We start from the raw sequence: 16,267 nt of genomic DNA on the forward strand, positions 1-16,267 counted from the left end.
AATGTGGGATTAAAATTCAGGGTGAAAGGCTATCGACGATAAGATTCGCTGATGACATTGCAATCCTCAGTCAAAGTGAAGGAGGATTGCAGGATGTGCTGAATGGAATGAATAGTCTAATGAGTACAGAATATGGACTGAGAGTAAATCGAAGAAAGACAAACGTAATAAGAAGTAGCAGAAATAGAAACAACGAGAAACTTAACATTACAATTGTAGACGAAGTTGAGGAGTTCTACAACCTAGGCAGCTCAATAACGTATGGCGGACGCAGCAAGGTGGACATGAAACGCAGACTAGCACTGGCGAAAATGGCATTCCTCGCCAAGAGAAGTCTGCTTGTATCAAACGTAAGTCTTTACGTTAGGAAGAAATTTTTGAGAATGTACATCAGGAGCACATCACTGTATAGCAATGAGACATGGACCGTGTGAAAACCGATATAGAAGAGAATCGAAGCCTTTGAATGTGGTGTTAAAGAAGAATGTTGAAAATTTGGCGGACTGATACGGTAAGGAATGAGGAGGTTCTTCGCAGAATCGGCGAGGAGAGGAACACATGGAAAACACTGACAAGGAGGAGGAACAAGACGATAGGACATCTGGTAAGGCATCAGGGGATAACATGCACGGTGCTGGAGGGAGTTGTAGGGGGTAAAAACTGCAGAGGAAGACAAAGATTGAAATGCACGCATCAAATAATTGAGGACGTAGGGTGCAGTTGCTACTTTCCAATGAAAAGCTTGGCACAAGAGAGGAATTCGTGGTGGGTTGCATCACACCAGTCAGAAGATTAATGATTCCCTTTTCTCCCCCCCCCCCCCCCAAAAAAAAACAGTAAAGGCCCCGTTATCTAGTTACAGATTTGTGGAATTTACATGGTTAACGGGTTGCATTTGCAACGTTGTTTTAGTCATATGAAACATCAGTGCCGACAGACATTACAAATTATTCTCCGAAGGTGATATGATTATAAAATAGTTCGATTAACTCATGTGCCTCGCTGTGTGGACATTGCTCGTTATATAAAAGACGTGCTCAAGCATAGCGGTAAATGTGAAAACAGCAACAATGTACAAAGATACAGAAGAACCTATATTAGTGTCGAGCTTCTGACTGTTGAGAAGGAGGTGGAGGGGTAGTCGTTGCTGCTGATGAGAAGAAGTATACGCTGATAATTAATGGTACAGGTGTACTTACCTACTCCGCTCTGGAGTGTCACTGTCCGCTTCAGTCCGCGGCCTCTTAACCTGCAACACGAAAATAAATGTGTATTCGGCCAGCCAGTATTGTATTTTATTAAAATTGTATTGGTTTTGGGCAGTTCAGTTCCGCCTTGCACTGTTAGCGGAACACGGAGTCCTGAGTATGGTGCAAGCTATAAGCATGTCATAGATACTAAAAGTATAGAATGTGCGACCATCAAATTAAATTGTGCCATTTAGTTTGGTTCCAGGAAACAGCCTAAAATGGAGCGTAATCACATGTGTATAGCCAAATACTCGTATGTTACTGATAGAGCTTTCGGTGTCTATGGTAAGCTGCATAGGTTGCATAGGAGAGTTCAAACGTTGGAAGAAGGTAAGGGAATATCACAACGGGTATGATATGTCTAGTAACACGTTGTGGTGTTCAGATGTACCTCAGGTCGACAATAGATTAACCTCAGATTACTTATACGTATTAGGGTGAATATCAACTTTTTGTTTCATCGGTATGCATGCGAGGACATGCTGGCCAACATGTTACAAAACGCCGTGCATAAGAACACGATTTCCGGTGCTCATACCTCGGTTTCTATTGGTTATGAAAAGGTAGAGTCAAATGTTTTGGACAGCTCTTGGGCTACAGATTATTTTTATATCCAACAGAAGGATCGTCTTAGTGTCGCTATCCTACAGTACAAAGTATGAATACCACATACTTCCTCTTGCTTAGGCAAATGGAGTAAATGACTTTGTTCCTTTTTTAATTGATGTGGACTACGTTGGGCTTGATGGGATGATGGGGCTTATGCAGGCATCATTATTTCATGGGCGGTTCCTCGCAATCCCCGCCCCCCAAAAGAGATTTTTTACTATATTTTTGCTGTCACCAGTGGAACAAAACCCAACCGAGGATTTCAAGATGTCTAAGCACAAAAATGGCTGAAAATATTTACGATATATTCCTAAAATCCCGATCTCGAATAACACTGAAAATTTTCTTGATATTTTTATCCATCATCTTACGACCGGGAGAGCGGTGTGCTGACCCCACACCCCTCCTACCCGCATCCTCCACCGAGGATGACACGGCGGTCGGATGGTCCCGGTAGGCCACTCGTGGCCTGAAGACAGAGTGCTTTCTCAGATACAGAGGTTCAAAGTTACCCTACTCGTAGACGTAATATATGCACGTAACAATTAAATAAACTGATTTATGTTGAGTATATTCGTGATAAACTGCAATTTAAAGTGACTTAGCGCAGAGAAAAGTGATGTAAAATATCTCCGTTACCATCAGAAGGGTTCTCAGACTCCACGTTGCACTACTGAAGCACATAAAATTTTTTATGTATATAAAATCCGATCTGAGGTGCAAAATTTGCTTTTCGTTATTTCAATTTCACAAAAGTAAACTATCAAAATTTTACTGACCTAGAAGTCCATTTCATATGAGTGACATGTCCTGCTGTGGTAGGGAAGAGAAAGGAACCAGCGAGAAAATCCTCCAATTGGAGTTCAAAAAAAGTCGAATGTGCTTTTCTTTATTAAAAATATTCTGAAAAGAGCGATACCTGCTGCTTCATTCTACACTTCAGCACGTTTAAAAAAATTCGCTAAAATATTGGAATGTGAACATATTAGCACTTTTTTATACTGAGAGAGAAGGAGACAGTGGCAGTGGGAAAGAGAAGGAGAAGTAATAAATATTAGAAGATAATGGACAGTGGTTGTGGCGTAGAAAGAGCGAAGGAGACGATGGCAGTGTGAGAGAAAGAGAGATACACAGTGGCAATGGAACACAGTAGACAGTGAGACAACAATGCTAGTGAAAAAGTGATGGAGATAGTGCCAGTGGGAGAAGAATAAAGTCAAGGAGAAAGTGGAAGTGCGTGAGAGCCAGTGATAATGAGAGACATAGTCAATGACAATGGGGAAGAGAGAGATAGTGACATTGAGAAGAGACAGCAGCCGTGAGAAGGAATTAATGAGACAGCAGCAGGAAGAGAGAAGGAGGAAGCAAGAGTGAGAGGAGACATTAGTAGTAGGACAGAGCGAGGACGACAGTGGCTGTGAGACAGGAGATAGCGACACAAAGAGAGAATGGTAGTGACTTGGGCCTAATGAGTGAGTGAGAATGGGTGATTGGGAGTGGATGAGCATGCGAGACTTACAGCGACGGACAAACGCGTGTGAGCAAGTTAGTTAGGGGAGCTTGCAGGAGTAGGAAGTGAGTTGCATGTTAAAATGAACGCGAATATGTTCGCATGCCAATATTTCTGCGAAAAATTTGAAAGGTTCCGAGGAAGGTGCAATGAGGCAGCTGGTACCCCCACTTTCCAGTCAGAGTCTTTTCATAAAGATGTGCATATTCGTCTCTTTTGTGCTGAAATGGTAGCATTTTTCCGCTGTACTATATTGTTGTGACATCTTAACACATAAAACGATGTTGTTGGAGTAGGAATCCGTCCTCTTCCAATCTTCTGATTACTATCTCGACATCTCGTTAATGTTACTACCAAGTCCTACTGAAACCGGATTAACCCTGCAAAAAGCAGTAATGGCACTGACGCAATAAGATCGGTTCAGAAGTTCTAATTAAGTCCCGTCTTGTCGTTGTTGTCCAACACAAAAGCGCCATATGTCAGAGCCACTGTCGAGGCGGGACCACCTGCGAAGCGCGCGTGCCGGCCAGGCCAGCGAGCTGTTGGCTCAGCACGTGAGGAATGCCCGGACACGGCTGCTCGCCTTCTGCGCTCGTCCCGTCTCGGGTGGCTCGTCTGCTCCAGCCTGGAACCCTGACCACACACGCTCTGCCTCTGTGTGTGTGTGTGTGTGTGTGTGTGTGTGTGTGCGTGTGTGTGTTTATAAACATCGCATGCGCCTCAGAAATATTTCGAACATTCGGAAGCAGTAATGTACAGAAGTGTCATTAGATCATGGCGTATCGAGTGTAGGGCACAGTCTATCCTTTGGAATACTATTCCAAAGTCTTTTCGCTGGCGCCACCTCGCTCGGTCATTCACGGTTCAGCCCCCACCACAATCCACAGGCGAGGCACTCTTCCAGAATTTTGTGCCCTCTCCTCCCCCCCCCCCTCCCCCCCAATAATATAACTTGCCTTCATTCCGAATTTTAATGAGCCACATACAAGAAGCGTTCACGAATCAATGCAATATATTTTTTCCCGTCAAATTTCGGTTTGGAAAATGCGGAATTTGTTATGGGACACCGTGGAATATTCCCGCTTCAGTCCTTATAGTTTCGTGAAGTTTCGATAGACGGCGCTACACGTAGCCTCGAAAATGGCGTCTTTAACGGAACTGGGTTCTACGCAAAGAGACTCACTGAGTTTCCTTTGGCGGAAGACCAGAATACTGTAGATACACATAGGCGTTTGCACAATCTCTACGGAGACCTGGTAGTGAACAAAAGCACTGTGTATGGTTGGGCGAGAAGGCTGTCATCAAGTTCGCGCAAACATGTCCGATCTCCGAGTGCCTACCGGCCGCACACGGCTGTGACACCTACAAAGTTGGAACGTGCGAACTCTCTGATTCGAGGGGATCGACGGGTCACAATCAGACACGCCAATGCACAACTGGACATTTCTGTTGGTAGTGCTGACAATCTCCTCCACCAGATGGGTTACTCATCAAAGGTGTATGCCCGCTGAGTTCCATGACGGCTAACAGAAGACAATCCCAATAAAGGATGCAGTTCGCAGGAAGTAATAAATAGATGGTGGAGAGGTAACTAATGCAGCAAGAACGGCTCCGACGTCGACCACTGCAGTGGTACCGTGCGGGCATACAGACCTTCCGGAAAGGTGGCTCAAGGCCGTCGCAGTGGGCGGATACTGGGTTTTGTAGCAAAAAGAGTGAGTAATATGGTGTGTTGGAATTCTGGATAAAATCAACCTGCTTTCAGAAAACAATGTGTTGCATTACTTATTGAACGCCCCTCGTATGCTAATAATACTAACAATAATATGTATAATGTCTTCATATAATAATAATCAATTGTTAAATTACCATAAAATATATAAGATATTTTAATTTCCTTATTATTATAATTTGTTTACGTAAGTGATCAGTACACTGCTTCAGCATAACGTCTGTCAAAATACAATTTAGAAAATTATAGCCTTTAAAAGTCACTAAGAGGTAAATGTGCTACGCAATTGACTAAGAACTATAATAGGAAGAAAGTCTCACAACTTTCCAACCGACATAATTCACACAATATAAAATCGAAGTGTGGACTCACAGTTATTAGTTCACTAAGTATTATGACCGTGAACACTGGTCTGCATACTATGGCTACATGAGCACGTGAAAGAGGAGAATTATGCTTGTTTCCGTCGCTTCCGCCTACTTTCGAGAAATCAGTTTTTTTCTGTTGTTGGTGAAGGGCTTTCCTTTTCTGGCTTTTCTTAACTTTTTGTGGTTTGCTGGTTCTGCCTGTGGATTCACGAACCGCGTCGGATTTGTTGTTGACAGTAGGTATGGATGTGCGCCTTTACCTGGCTGGAATGTTAGGCGTCAGACCTCAAGCTCATCCATGTGAGCAGACACTCACAAGAAACTTAAAAGTATGAGGTGTGGGAAAATAGTAATGAGACTGATTTTTTTATCCACCAAAGTTTTTATTTATTTCTAACAATACTGTCCACTTGAAAGTAGCCCCCTTCGGCAGTTATACACCGGCGGAGTCGTTCTGAGTCTTGGTAACAGTGCTGAAAGGCTTCATCTGGTAGGGCCTTTTAAAATGTCGGTCACATTCTTATGAATATTCTACAGAGTCCCAGAATGACGTCCTTTTAATAATTTTTCTACTTCTGGAAAAGAGAACAGTCCACAAGGACTCAGATCAGATGAACAGGGGGGGGGGGGGGGGGGCTATAGAGCAACAGGACTGCCTTCTGAGGTAAAAAATTTCGTGACGGAAGTGGCCGTGTGACATGAGGCATTTTGGCACGCCTTTCATATGTGTAAAACTTCGGTCAAAATTTGATGTACTGTGAAAGTGTTTAACAGGACACCCATCATCTTTATTGTCAAACGTCGGTCTAGTCTCACGAGAGCACGATCAAGTTCGATGTTTTCATCGGCTTTTGAAGTTGACGGTCTCCATGAGCGAGGGTAATCTTCAGCGTGTTCTCTGCCTTCCAAAAATGATTTGTGCCAACGGAATAAAGAATGTTCCCAATGTGCCTGTTTCAACTTTTCACAGGTCACACTCGCAGATTAACCAAGTTCAACCCAAAACTTGATGGCATAACGTTGCTCTTAAGTTCCGCTGTCCAATTTTAGTTAGCACACAACAAAACGCAACTTCACCGATGGCGCTCCCAGAAATCACAAATGACTACACGGAACTGAAACTTGGACTGAGCTTGTGAAAGGGACGATCATAGTGATATACACAAGTAGAACAATACAACGTTGCCAGGTCGCTCAGAGAATTGTCAGTCTCAGTACCTTTCTCAGACACCTCGTACCCAGTGTTAAACGTAGCTTTTATGGCCTTGAAGTCCTTGCCTTTCCCAAGACAGTTTTCAAGCTACTTTATTCTCAGGTCGTACAACAGAGAAACAGTGTTTTGACGTCAAAGGAGTCTCGTTGTAGCTGTACGAGCCCCAATATTCAGAAAAAGGGTTTGCTCTTGTGCTGATCGGTTTCGTGCTGTTTAATGCGTCCGCAACTCAAGCAGATGTAAATACTGGCATATCGAACAAGATGACGGACGCATAATAGCTGCTATTTTGTGCTCATTTTTGGACAGGACCCACATACCGAGCTGAATAAGCAATTACGCAGGAAAGTTAAGTCGCCTATAAAAATTCACAAGTAGCTATGCAGTGACAATTCTCATTCCCGAGGGATTTTCCTTTTTTTTCCGGGAAAGCTCGACATTTCTTCCGGTTGTTGTGAAGTGTGGGCGTTGTCACACACCAAACCGCAGCGGTTGTTCTGGTGAGGACACGTCGGGCCGCAGCTGTCAACAGGTGCTGGAGACGGCCCGAGACGCCGGGTGACAAGAGTCTATCTGCTTCGCAGCCGCGGTTTTTGCACCGCCAGCCGCGGGCGCAGCAGTGGGCCGGTCTCCCTGGGGACGGCGGGAGGCAGCTGCCGCGCAGCGCTCGCTATCTCTCGCCTTCCTACACGCGCATCTCGCGTACTGCGCAAGCCACAGCATCCAGCTACTTGTTGCGTCACGAGGGAGGGAGGGAGGCGCACTGTTTTCTAAGCGTTCCACGACCGGTGTACGATATCCACAACTTGTATTGGAACCAGACAGCAATTGTAAAAGTCGAAAGACGTGAAAGGAAGTTACTAAATGAAAACGGACTGAGGCAGGATTGCAGACTGTTCCGCATGTTTTTCGGTTTGTACATGGAGAAATCAGAAAGGAAATCGAGGATAAATTTGGAGAGGGATATAAAGTTCAGCGGAAAGAAACAAAAAGTAAAATTTACCAATGACATCTGTGTTTAATTAATAGACGGTATATGACTTCGAAGTTCAGTTGAACGAAATGGATAGAGTACCAAAAACAAAAAAAGGTCAGTTAAAATCATTGAGGTGTTTAGCTGTCTCAAACATCTCTCGGTTTTAGTATCCGCTCGTGGCCTACAGGCCCTGGTTCACGTGTTACAGAATCTTAGAGGATTTATCCTCCCCCCCCCCCCCCCTCCTCTTGATCAGCTGCCTTCAAGTTCCTCTGTTTGTTGCTGCACTGTTCTGCTCGCATTACCCACGTTCACATATGCTATCTACACAATATTCTATAGATCACCGGTTTTTCTAGCGGTTAATAATCATCCTCGGTCGACCTAAGACATTCCTGAATCTCCGACGTACATTTCATGTATAATAGACATACTCCATTTTTCCATTTCCTATGGGATCAATAACATCTTAACAGCAAAAAGTCGTTGGATTTCCCTTAGGGCTGAATCCACTGAGATCTTTTCGTGTAAGAGGAAGAATGAACATTCCTTATCAAAGTGCTGTCACTGGCCGGTGTGGCCGAGCGCTTCTAGGCGCTTCAGTCTGGAACCGCGCGACCGCTACGGTCGCAGGTTCGAATCCTGCCGCGGGCATGGATGTGTGTGATGTCCTTAGGTTCGTTAGGTTTAAGTATTTCTAAGTTCTAGGGGACTGATGACCTCAGATGTTAAGTCCCATAGTGCTCAGACCCAACCAAAGTGCTGTCAAGATATTTCATTAGTCCTCAGCCCATAGATTTTCTTCGATCTCTTTACTACAGCTTTTATTCTTCTAACCTTCCGTTGTGGATACTCATTTGAATTCTGATTTAATTAACCTTCGTGAACGTCTCCAATATTCTTTTTGGCCCGAGCTACCATTTCTGAAGAGATTTATTTTTTATTTTTTGAGCTATCAGTTTGATGTGGCCCGGCAGGAAATCCTCTACTGTATCAACATAACACTTGAAACGTATTTCCTCATCATTTGCTGGATGTATTCCAGTCTCTGTCTTCCTCTACAGTTTCTACCCTCTGCTGCTCGCTCTTGTACCATACAAGTTATTTCCTGATGTCATAACACATGTCCTGTCCCTTCTTCTTGACCGTATTTTTCTAAAATTTCTTTTCTCGCCGATTCTGTGGAGAACACCCTCATTCTTCTCGCCATCGGTCCACCTAATTTTCAACAATGTTCTGTTGCACCACTTCTCAAATACTTCGATTCTCTTCTGATCCGGTTTTCCCACAGTCCATGTTTCACTATCATACAATGCTCTCCAAACGTACTTTCTCAGAAATTTCTTCCTCAAATTAGGACCTTTGTTTAATATTAGTAGAATTCTCTTGGCCAGGAATGCACTTTGTCATTAATTATTTTACTGTTTAGCTAGCAGAATTCCTTAACTTCGTCTTCTTCTTGCTCCCCAATTCTGATTTTAAGTTTCTCGCTCTTCTCATCTGCTCTTTACTTTCGTCTTTCTTAGATTTACTCTCAATCCATGTTCTGTACTCATTAGACTATGCACTCCGTTCAACACATCTTGCAATTCGTCCTCACTTCTATTGCGGAAAACAAAGTCACCAGCGAATCTTTTCTTCGATATCCTTTCACCCTGAATTTTAATCTCACCCATGAACCTTTACTTCCGTCATTGTTTCTGCGATGTTATGGATTGAACCTAGCTGCGAATGACTACATTCCTGACTTACAAACTTTTTAATTCGTGCATTTCTTTCTTCGCCTTCCCGTCTTCTTGTTCCCTCTTGGTATTTGTACGCATTGTATATTACTCATATTTCCCACCAGCTTATCCCTATTTTTCTCCGGATTTCGAACATCTTGCACCATTTGACATTGTGCATTGCTTCTTCCAGGTTAACAAAGCCTATGAACGTGTCTTGGCTTTTCTTCATTCTTGCTTCCCTTATCAACTGCAACGTCAGAACTTCCTCTCTGGTGCCTCTCAGGTGCCAAACTGATCATCTTCTAACAGATCCTCAGTTTTCTTTTTCATTCTCTGTATATTCTTCTTGCCAGGAACTTGGATGAATGAGCTATTACATTGATTGTGAGATAATTCTCACACTTGCCGGTTCCTGCAATCTTCGGAATTGTGTGGATGATGTTTTTCCGAAAATCTGGTGGCATATTGACAGTCTCATGCGCTCTACACCTCATCGTGAATAGTCGTTTTCTTGCCATTATCCCCATCGATTATAGTAATTCAGACGAGAAGGCATCTATGCCTTCTGCCTTATTCGATCTTAAGTCATCCAAAGCTTTTCTAAATTGTGATTCTTATACTGGATCCCCTACCTCTTCCCTGTCAACTCCTATTTCTTCTTCTATCTCGTCATGAAACAATTCCTCCCCCTCACAGAGGTCTTAAATGTACTCTTTCCACTTGCCTGATCTCTCCTCTGCATTTAACAGTGGAATTCCTGTTGCACTCTTAATGTTACCACCCTCGCTTTTAATTTCACCATAGGCTGAGTCTGTCCTTCCGACAATTAATTCTCTTTGAATTTATTCACATTTTTCATGTGGCCATGTCGCCTCAGCTTCCCCGCACTTCCTATTCATTTCATTCCTAAGTGACACATTTTTCTGTATTCCTGAATTTTCCTGAATATTTTTGTACTTCCTTCTTACATCGATCAACTGAAGTATTTCTTCTACTGTACATGGTTTCTTCTCACTTACCTTCTTTGTACCTACGTTTTCCTTTCCAACTTCAGTGATTGCCCTTTCTCTACCGAGCTCTTCAATATTGCAGTACCTGTAGCCCCAGAGAACTTCGCGCGTCTCTCTTCAATCGTTAGTTCTTCCGTATGCCACTTCTTTGTGCACTGATTCTTCCTGACTGGCTTCCTAAACTTCAGCCTACACTTCATCATCACTAAATAGTGACCTGAGTCTATATCTCCTCGTGAGAACACGTTACTATCTAACATCTGATTTCGGAATCTCTGCCTGACCAAGATGTGATCTAACTGGAATCTTCCGGTATCTCCCGGCCCTTAACAATTATACCTCCTCTTCTTGTGATTCTTGAACAGAACATTCGCTATTACTAGCTGAAGTTTACTGAAGAACTTAATTAGTCTTTCCCCTCTCTCATTTCTACTACCAAGCCCATACCATCCCGTAATTCTTTCTTCTACTCCTTCACCTATAACCGGATTCCGGTCCCCCATTATTATTCGATTTTCACCTCCCGTTACATACTGATTTACCACTTCAATATCCTCACATACTTTCTCTACCTCTTCGTGTTCTGCTTGCGACGTCGGCATGTATACCTGAACTATTGTTGTCGGTTCCTGTTTGCTGTCGATTCCGACGAGAACAACTCTATCACTGAAATTTTCACAGTAACTCACTCTCTGCCCTACTTTCTTATTCACAACAAATCCTACTTCTTGCACACCATTTTCTGCTGCTGTTGATATTACCCTATACTTGCTTGACCAGAAATCATGTCTGCTTTGCATTTCACTTCACTGACCCCCAGTATATCTAGATTGAGCCTTTTCATTTCCCTAGCTTCCCTACAACGGTGAAACATCTGATATTCCATGCCTCGACTGGTAGAATGTAATCCTTTCGTTGGATTTCCAATCTTTTCCTGACGGTCACCTCCGGCTTGGCAGTCCGCCCCCTCCCCCCTCCCCCCTCCCTCCGAACGCGGGGCTAGACCGGAACCTTTTGCCAATGGAGAGATCATCACGATACTTCTTTAACTACAGGTCACGTGTCCTGCAGACACTGATTATGTGTATTTAATGCAGCTGTTTCCACTGCCTTCCACATCCTCATGCCGTTGATCATTGCTGATTCTTTCGCCTTTTAGGGGCGGTTTCCCACCCCAAGAACAAGAGAGTGCCCTGAACCTCTGTTCGCTCCTCCGATCTCTTTTTGACAAGGCTATTGGCAGAGTGAGGGTGACTTGTTATGCCAAAAGTCTTCGACCAAGGTTGCTGATGATTTTTATTCACAATTTACCCGAGAAACAGGATGTTTTGAATTCTAGTTGAAGACGCTACCTTTAGACCACGGGTAGAGTGAACACATCTAACAAAAGTAATCTACCGTCAACCTCTTGCCATTGTGAAATGATCTTTGCATAAATTTAGTGAGATGATCGTAAGAAAAGCTTACTTCCTTTTTGCAATGTTCCACAGTACGTACGTGTCATATACGTACAGAACCGGATTTTCGGCTTTTTGTGAAAGTTATCAATGGCTGTCCTTAATATTTCTCCATGAAGAAATTTACTTTCACCGGCCTTAGGGCGCTGCCCATCATCATCCTAACCGTCCGATTGTAAGACTCGTCTCTCCAAGTGCGTGGTCCTGAGACAGTATCTGATGCGATTTAGTGCACTCAGAGCCACACAGAACTTGGCAATTATGTTCTCCTTTTGCACCACTGTGTGATTTAGTTTATTAATTAAATTTATAGATTATTTGACGTTATAGACCAATCGGCCCACGTGCTGTCGGAACAATGAAGTCAAATATTTGCAGCTGCATAGGTAGGGGAAACGACGGATTTTCTTCGTATATTTTAGGAACTCAAATAGCCTCATCGACAGTGTAAATGAACGGATCGTTAAAAGCCTTAGCTTTTTTTGCAGAGCTTTTCTTTCTTTTTTTTTTTGTTGTTACCTGCGCAGATCGCGGTCTTCTGAAAAGTGTAGCCTGCGTTCAAGCATGCAGAGCCGTGTGGGCACATATTATGGTGGACAACAGCTATACAGACAACGATGGCCAATGGTTACACACTGCTCTGCAAATGGTCATTTCGTGCAGCACTACTGCCAGCAACATAAAAGTGAGATGTTATTGTTTTTTTTTGTGATTTTCCCTCTTCGTTGTTGCACTCTTCAGTCCTAAGATGACTTGATGTGGCTCTCTTCGCTAGCATACCTTCTACAAGCTTCTTCCTCTTTGCTTAACTGCTGTAATCTGCATCTGCTTGAAAGGCTTACAGTAGTCGAGTCTTGGTCTCCGACTACAAGTTTTAATTCCCACCCATTTTCCCACACCCACTCACCCACCCGTCCACCCACACTTCTCTCCATTATCAAATTAACTGATGCCTCTGAACCTCTCCTATCAATCTCTCTCTTATTTCAATCAAAATGTGCCATAAATTTCTTTTCTCCCGCATGCGATACAGTACGTCTTCATTACGAATAGCCCAGTCAACGAGGACCAAAAGAGGTCGATAAGGGGGAAAATCGTCTATTCGTAAATTTTTGCACAATGCTAGGCGACAATGTGATGAACAACAACTAAAAGTCCTGATCTGTTGGGCGTGAGCGTTAGGATGGGAGGGTAGGGCATTTGAAGGTAACTTCCTATGCTTCTCGAATAACTCGAAATCCGCGGCTTCGGACGAAAACGTTTCCCGGTACAAAAGTAAATTACATTAAGTTTCCTACAGACACGGTGCTGCTCATTTGTTCTCTAGGACTAACAGTTTCTGAGTTGCAGGGGATAGAAAAATAGCAAATTGTTGGAAACATTGTTTGAATAGTTAAAAAATAATGTTTATCTTTAAATGAAGTCGCTCAAAACAAATATTAAACGTGCGCACCACGTTTAAGTGCAGTAAAGCCGCATTTACGGATAAATTGTGATCCGGTGGTGTACGAGGGTGAAACGGGGCGTGTTTAGGGTTCAAGTGAGAGAGAGGGTAGGTCGCCGGATTATGTTATCTACTTCCTCCTTGACAGGTTGGCGAACTGATGATCAAGCAGGTGATTCCCCACTACGTCATAAGAAGCAACTACAGTGTTTTTCACAAAGATACACCGACCATCAGCAGTGCGTCTTATAGACCGAGTGTGGACATGCGCGGGGGATGTTTTTGTTTTGCATAGTATGCGTTAACACTCCATGGAATGGAGTCCAGGAACGAGTATGGACAGCATACATGTAAATCTCCGTTTGCCCTTCTTCACTACTAGATGGGAAATTCGTTCTTAGTCAACATGTATGGCACCTGAAGTCTTCTTCCAAAGAAGGCAACTCCCCCACAACAGACACTTCTCGATTTTCAGTTCACAGAGATAGTGCACCTCCCCAGAATTTCATGTGTAGTTCTTTTGTGAAAATAAACAAAATAACTTTACTTCATATAGTAGAGTTATTTTCAGTTTACTAAGTGAGTACTTATGTGCAGTTTGTTAAGTAAGCCATTATGTACAAAATCTGAACATCTGCATCTATCAATAGTCTACCACAAAGAACAGCCTATACCGTGTGTAACACTGTCTGGAATACTTCTCACAGCATAAGGGCAACGAATGAACCAGCTGAGCCTCAGCTCTCCCAACGTCTGAAGAGACCAGAGGCTTAAATTGCATCCTTCTGTAACAGAAGTAGGTCTTCTAGGTATTATGGGACGTGAGATATTTCAACATATATCAAGAAATGCAATACAGCAGATTGCTGTTATAGACATGAACATGGTTACTCCCATTCCACCAGACATATTCTCATCCATTTTAAAGATATTCTGTAGATGTGTGGTAAGTGGCTCCACTGGATGCAGCCCACTCTAGTGCCAGCAGTTCCTGAATAGAAGAGATTTATGCAGCCTACCAGTGTCTCAATTAATGGCGGAAAAAGTGCAGTAACTTTCTGGTCATTCATTAATTCATTACCAAGTGACTACAACACAGCTTTACAATAAGCTAGCAACGATAGACAGCAGCAAGGTGCCACGTTTACCAATCCAATCCCTTTACTATCAACACTACAAAGGTTACTGACAACATCACACAAATTAAACACTTCCCAGTCATTGTTCACAGGAACGCGTTTTACATAAAAGCTTGCTTAGAACCTGTGAAAAGTACTCATTTAATAAACTTAAAGTAACTACACCATATTAGCACGAGCTCATTGTAGTAATTTTATCTACTCATATAACAGGTCAGGAAATGCTGGGGAGGTACAAAAAATGGTTCAAATGGCTCTGAGCACAATGGGACTTAACTTCTGAGGTCATCAGTCCCCTAGAACTTAGAACTACTTAAACCTAACTAAAATAAGGACATCACACAACACCCAGTCATCACGAGGCAGAGAAAATCCCTGACCCCGCCGGGAATCAAACCCGGGAAACGGGGTGCGGGAAGCGAGAACGCTACCGCACGACCACGAGCTGCGGACAGAATCAATTTCCCCTCTAGCGGTGTGCAGAGATTTATGCAGATTCTGTCCACATCCAATATTTGTGTAAACATTACTAGCCTATATCTGCATTCCATGCAGTGTCAACGCACTTCGTGGAAAACAAGACGCCCTTGGGCATGTGTGCGCACTGCGTAGCTAGTGATTCAGAAGGGCACTGCAGAGGGGTCAGTGCGTGAAACACCTGTAGTTGCTTCTTGTGACGAATAGGGTAGATGGAGTTGGGAATCATCTGCTCGATCTTCAATTTGCAGACCTATCAAGCGGGGGATTGCTTGAACACAAGTCGGCGACCTACCTTCCCTTGCGCTTGTAGCCCTCACACGCCCCCCTTCACCCTCATATTCCTCGGAACACAATTTATCCCTTAATACGAGTCTACTCCACTTAGATGTGATAAGCACATTTAATATTTGTTTTTAACCGAGTTCATTTGAAGATAAAAGTTAACTTTATATCATTAAATCAACACTTTTAACAGTTCGCTTCTTTTCCATCCCATTCAAGGCGAAAACTAAGAAAAACATGAAAAAGTGACAGTCAAACGCCCCCTACCCCCAACGCTCGCACACCATTAATCAGGAAATTTAAGTAAGTTCATGAAATTAGCACCTAACAATGAGAGAGAATTTGCGACTATGCGAGTTCTTCCTCTAATTTTCTTTCTGTTTAACGCCCACGAGCTACTGTCGTATAAGGCTACACTCCAAACAAATGCTTCCAGAAAAATCTTCCTAACCAAAATTTATGTTAACATATTTCTCTTTTTCAAAAAAATGTTTCCTTCTTTGCTAGTCTGCATTTCATATATTTTCTACTTGTGTTATCGTCGGTTATTTTTCTGTCCAAACAGCGCCTACATTTCCTGAGAAACATCTGATTTAATTAGTATACTTTTTTGACGTGCTTCTTATAACCAAGTTTCAAGATAATGTCAAATTTCAAGAATCGGAACGTCAATTCCATTTAACTGATGATTCAAGTCCTTTGCTGTTTCTGGCAAAATTACAATGCATCCTGAAAATTGTTTCATTGTCTTCTACCTAGATCCCACTCATAAGTTTTACTTGATTTCTTTTATTGCTTGCTGTATACACAGATTTAATAACATGGTGCACAGCCTACAATCTTGTCTCACCCCTTCTCAACTACTAACTCCATTTCACATCCTCTGACTATTATAACTGCAGCTTTCTTTGTAAATCGCCTATCGTGTCCTTTGTTTCAGGACTGGAAAGTTCAAATTTTTGAAGAATGTACGGCAATCAATTTCTCGAATATACGCAAACCACGGTTTACACATATAAATGGAACACGAAATTAAATATTTACGAATCACAGCGTACTTATCTCAGCAA

General features: G+C 42.9%; 1 protein-coding gene across 7 annotated transcripts in view; it reads right to left on the bottom strand.

The window, feature by feature from the left end:
- LOC126278064 (eyes absent homolog 2) overlaps nucleotides 1-16,267 on the bottom strand; it is a 1,079,207-nt gene that overhangs the window by 142,037 nt on the left and 920,903 nt on the right. For all 7 annotated transcript variants that reach the window (XM_049977884.1, XM_049977885.1, XM_049977886.1 and 4 more), the window contains one exon: nucleotides 1,200-1,249. In XM_049977884.1, the coding sequence (XP_049833841.1) occupies nucleotides 1,200-1,249 (50 nt within the window). The remainder of the gene's footprint in view (nucleotides 1-1,199; nucleotides 1,250-16,267) is intronic.

This window comes from Schistocerca gregaria, chromosome 6 (assembly GCF_023897955.1).
Source record: "Schistocerca gregaria isolate iqSchGreg1 chromosome 6, iqSchGreg1.2, whole genome shotgun sequence".
NCBI lineage: Eukaryota > Metazoa > Arthropoda > Insecta > Orthoptera > Acrididae > Schistocerca > Schistocerca gregaria.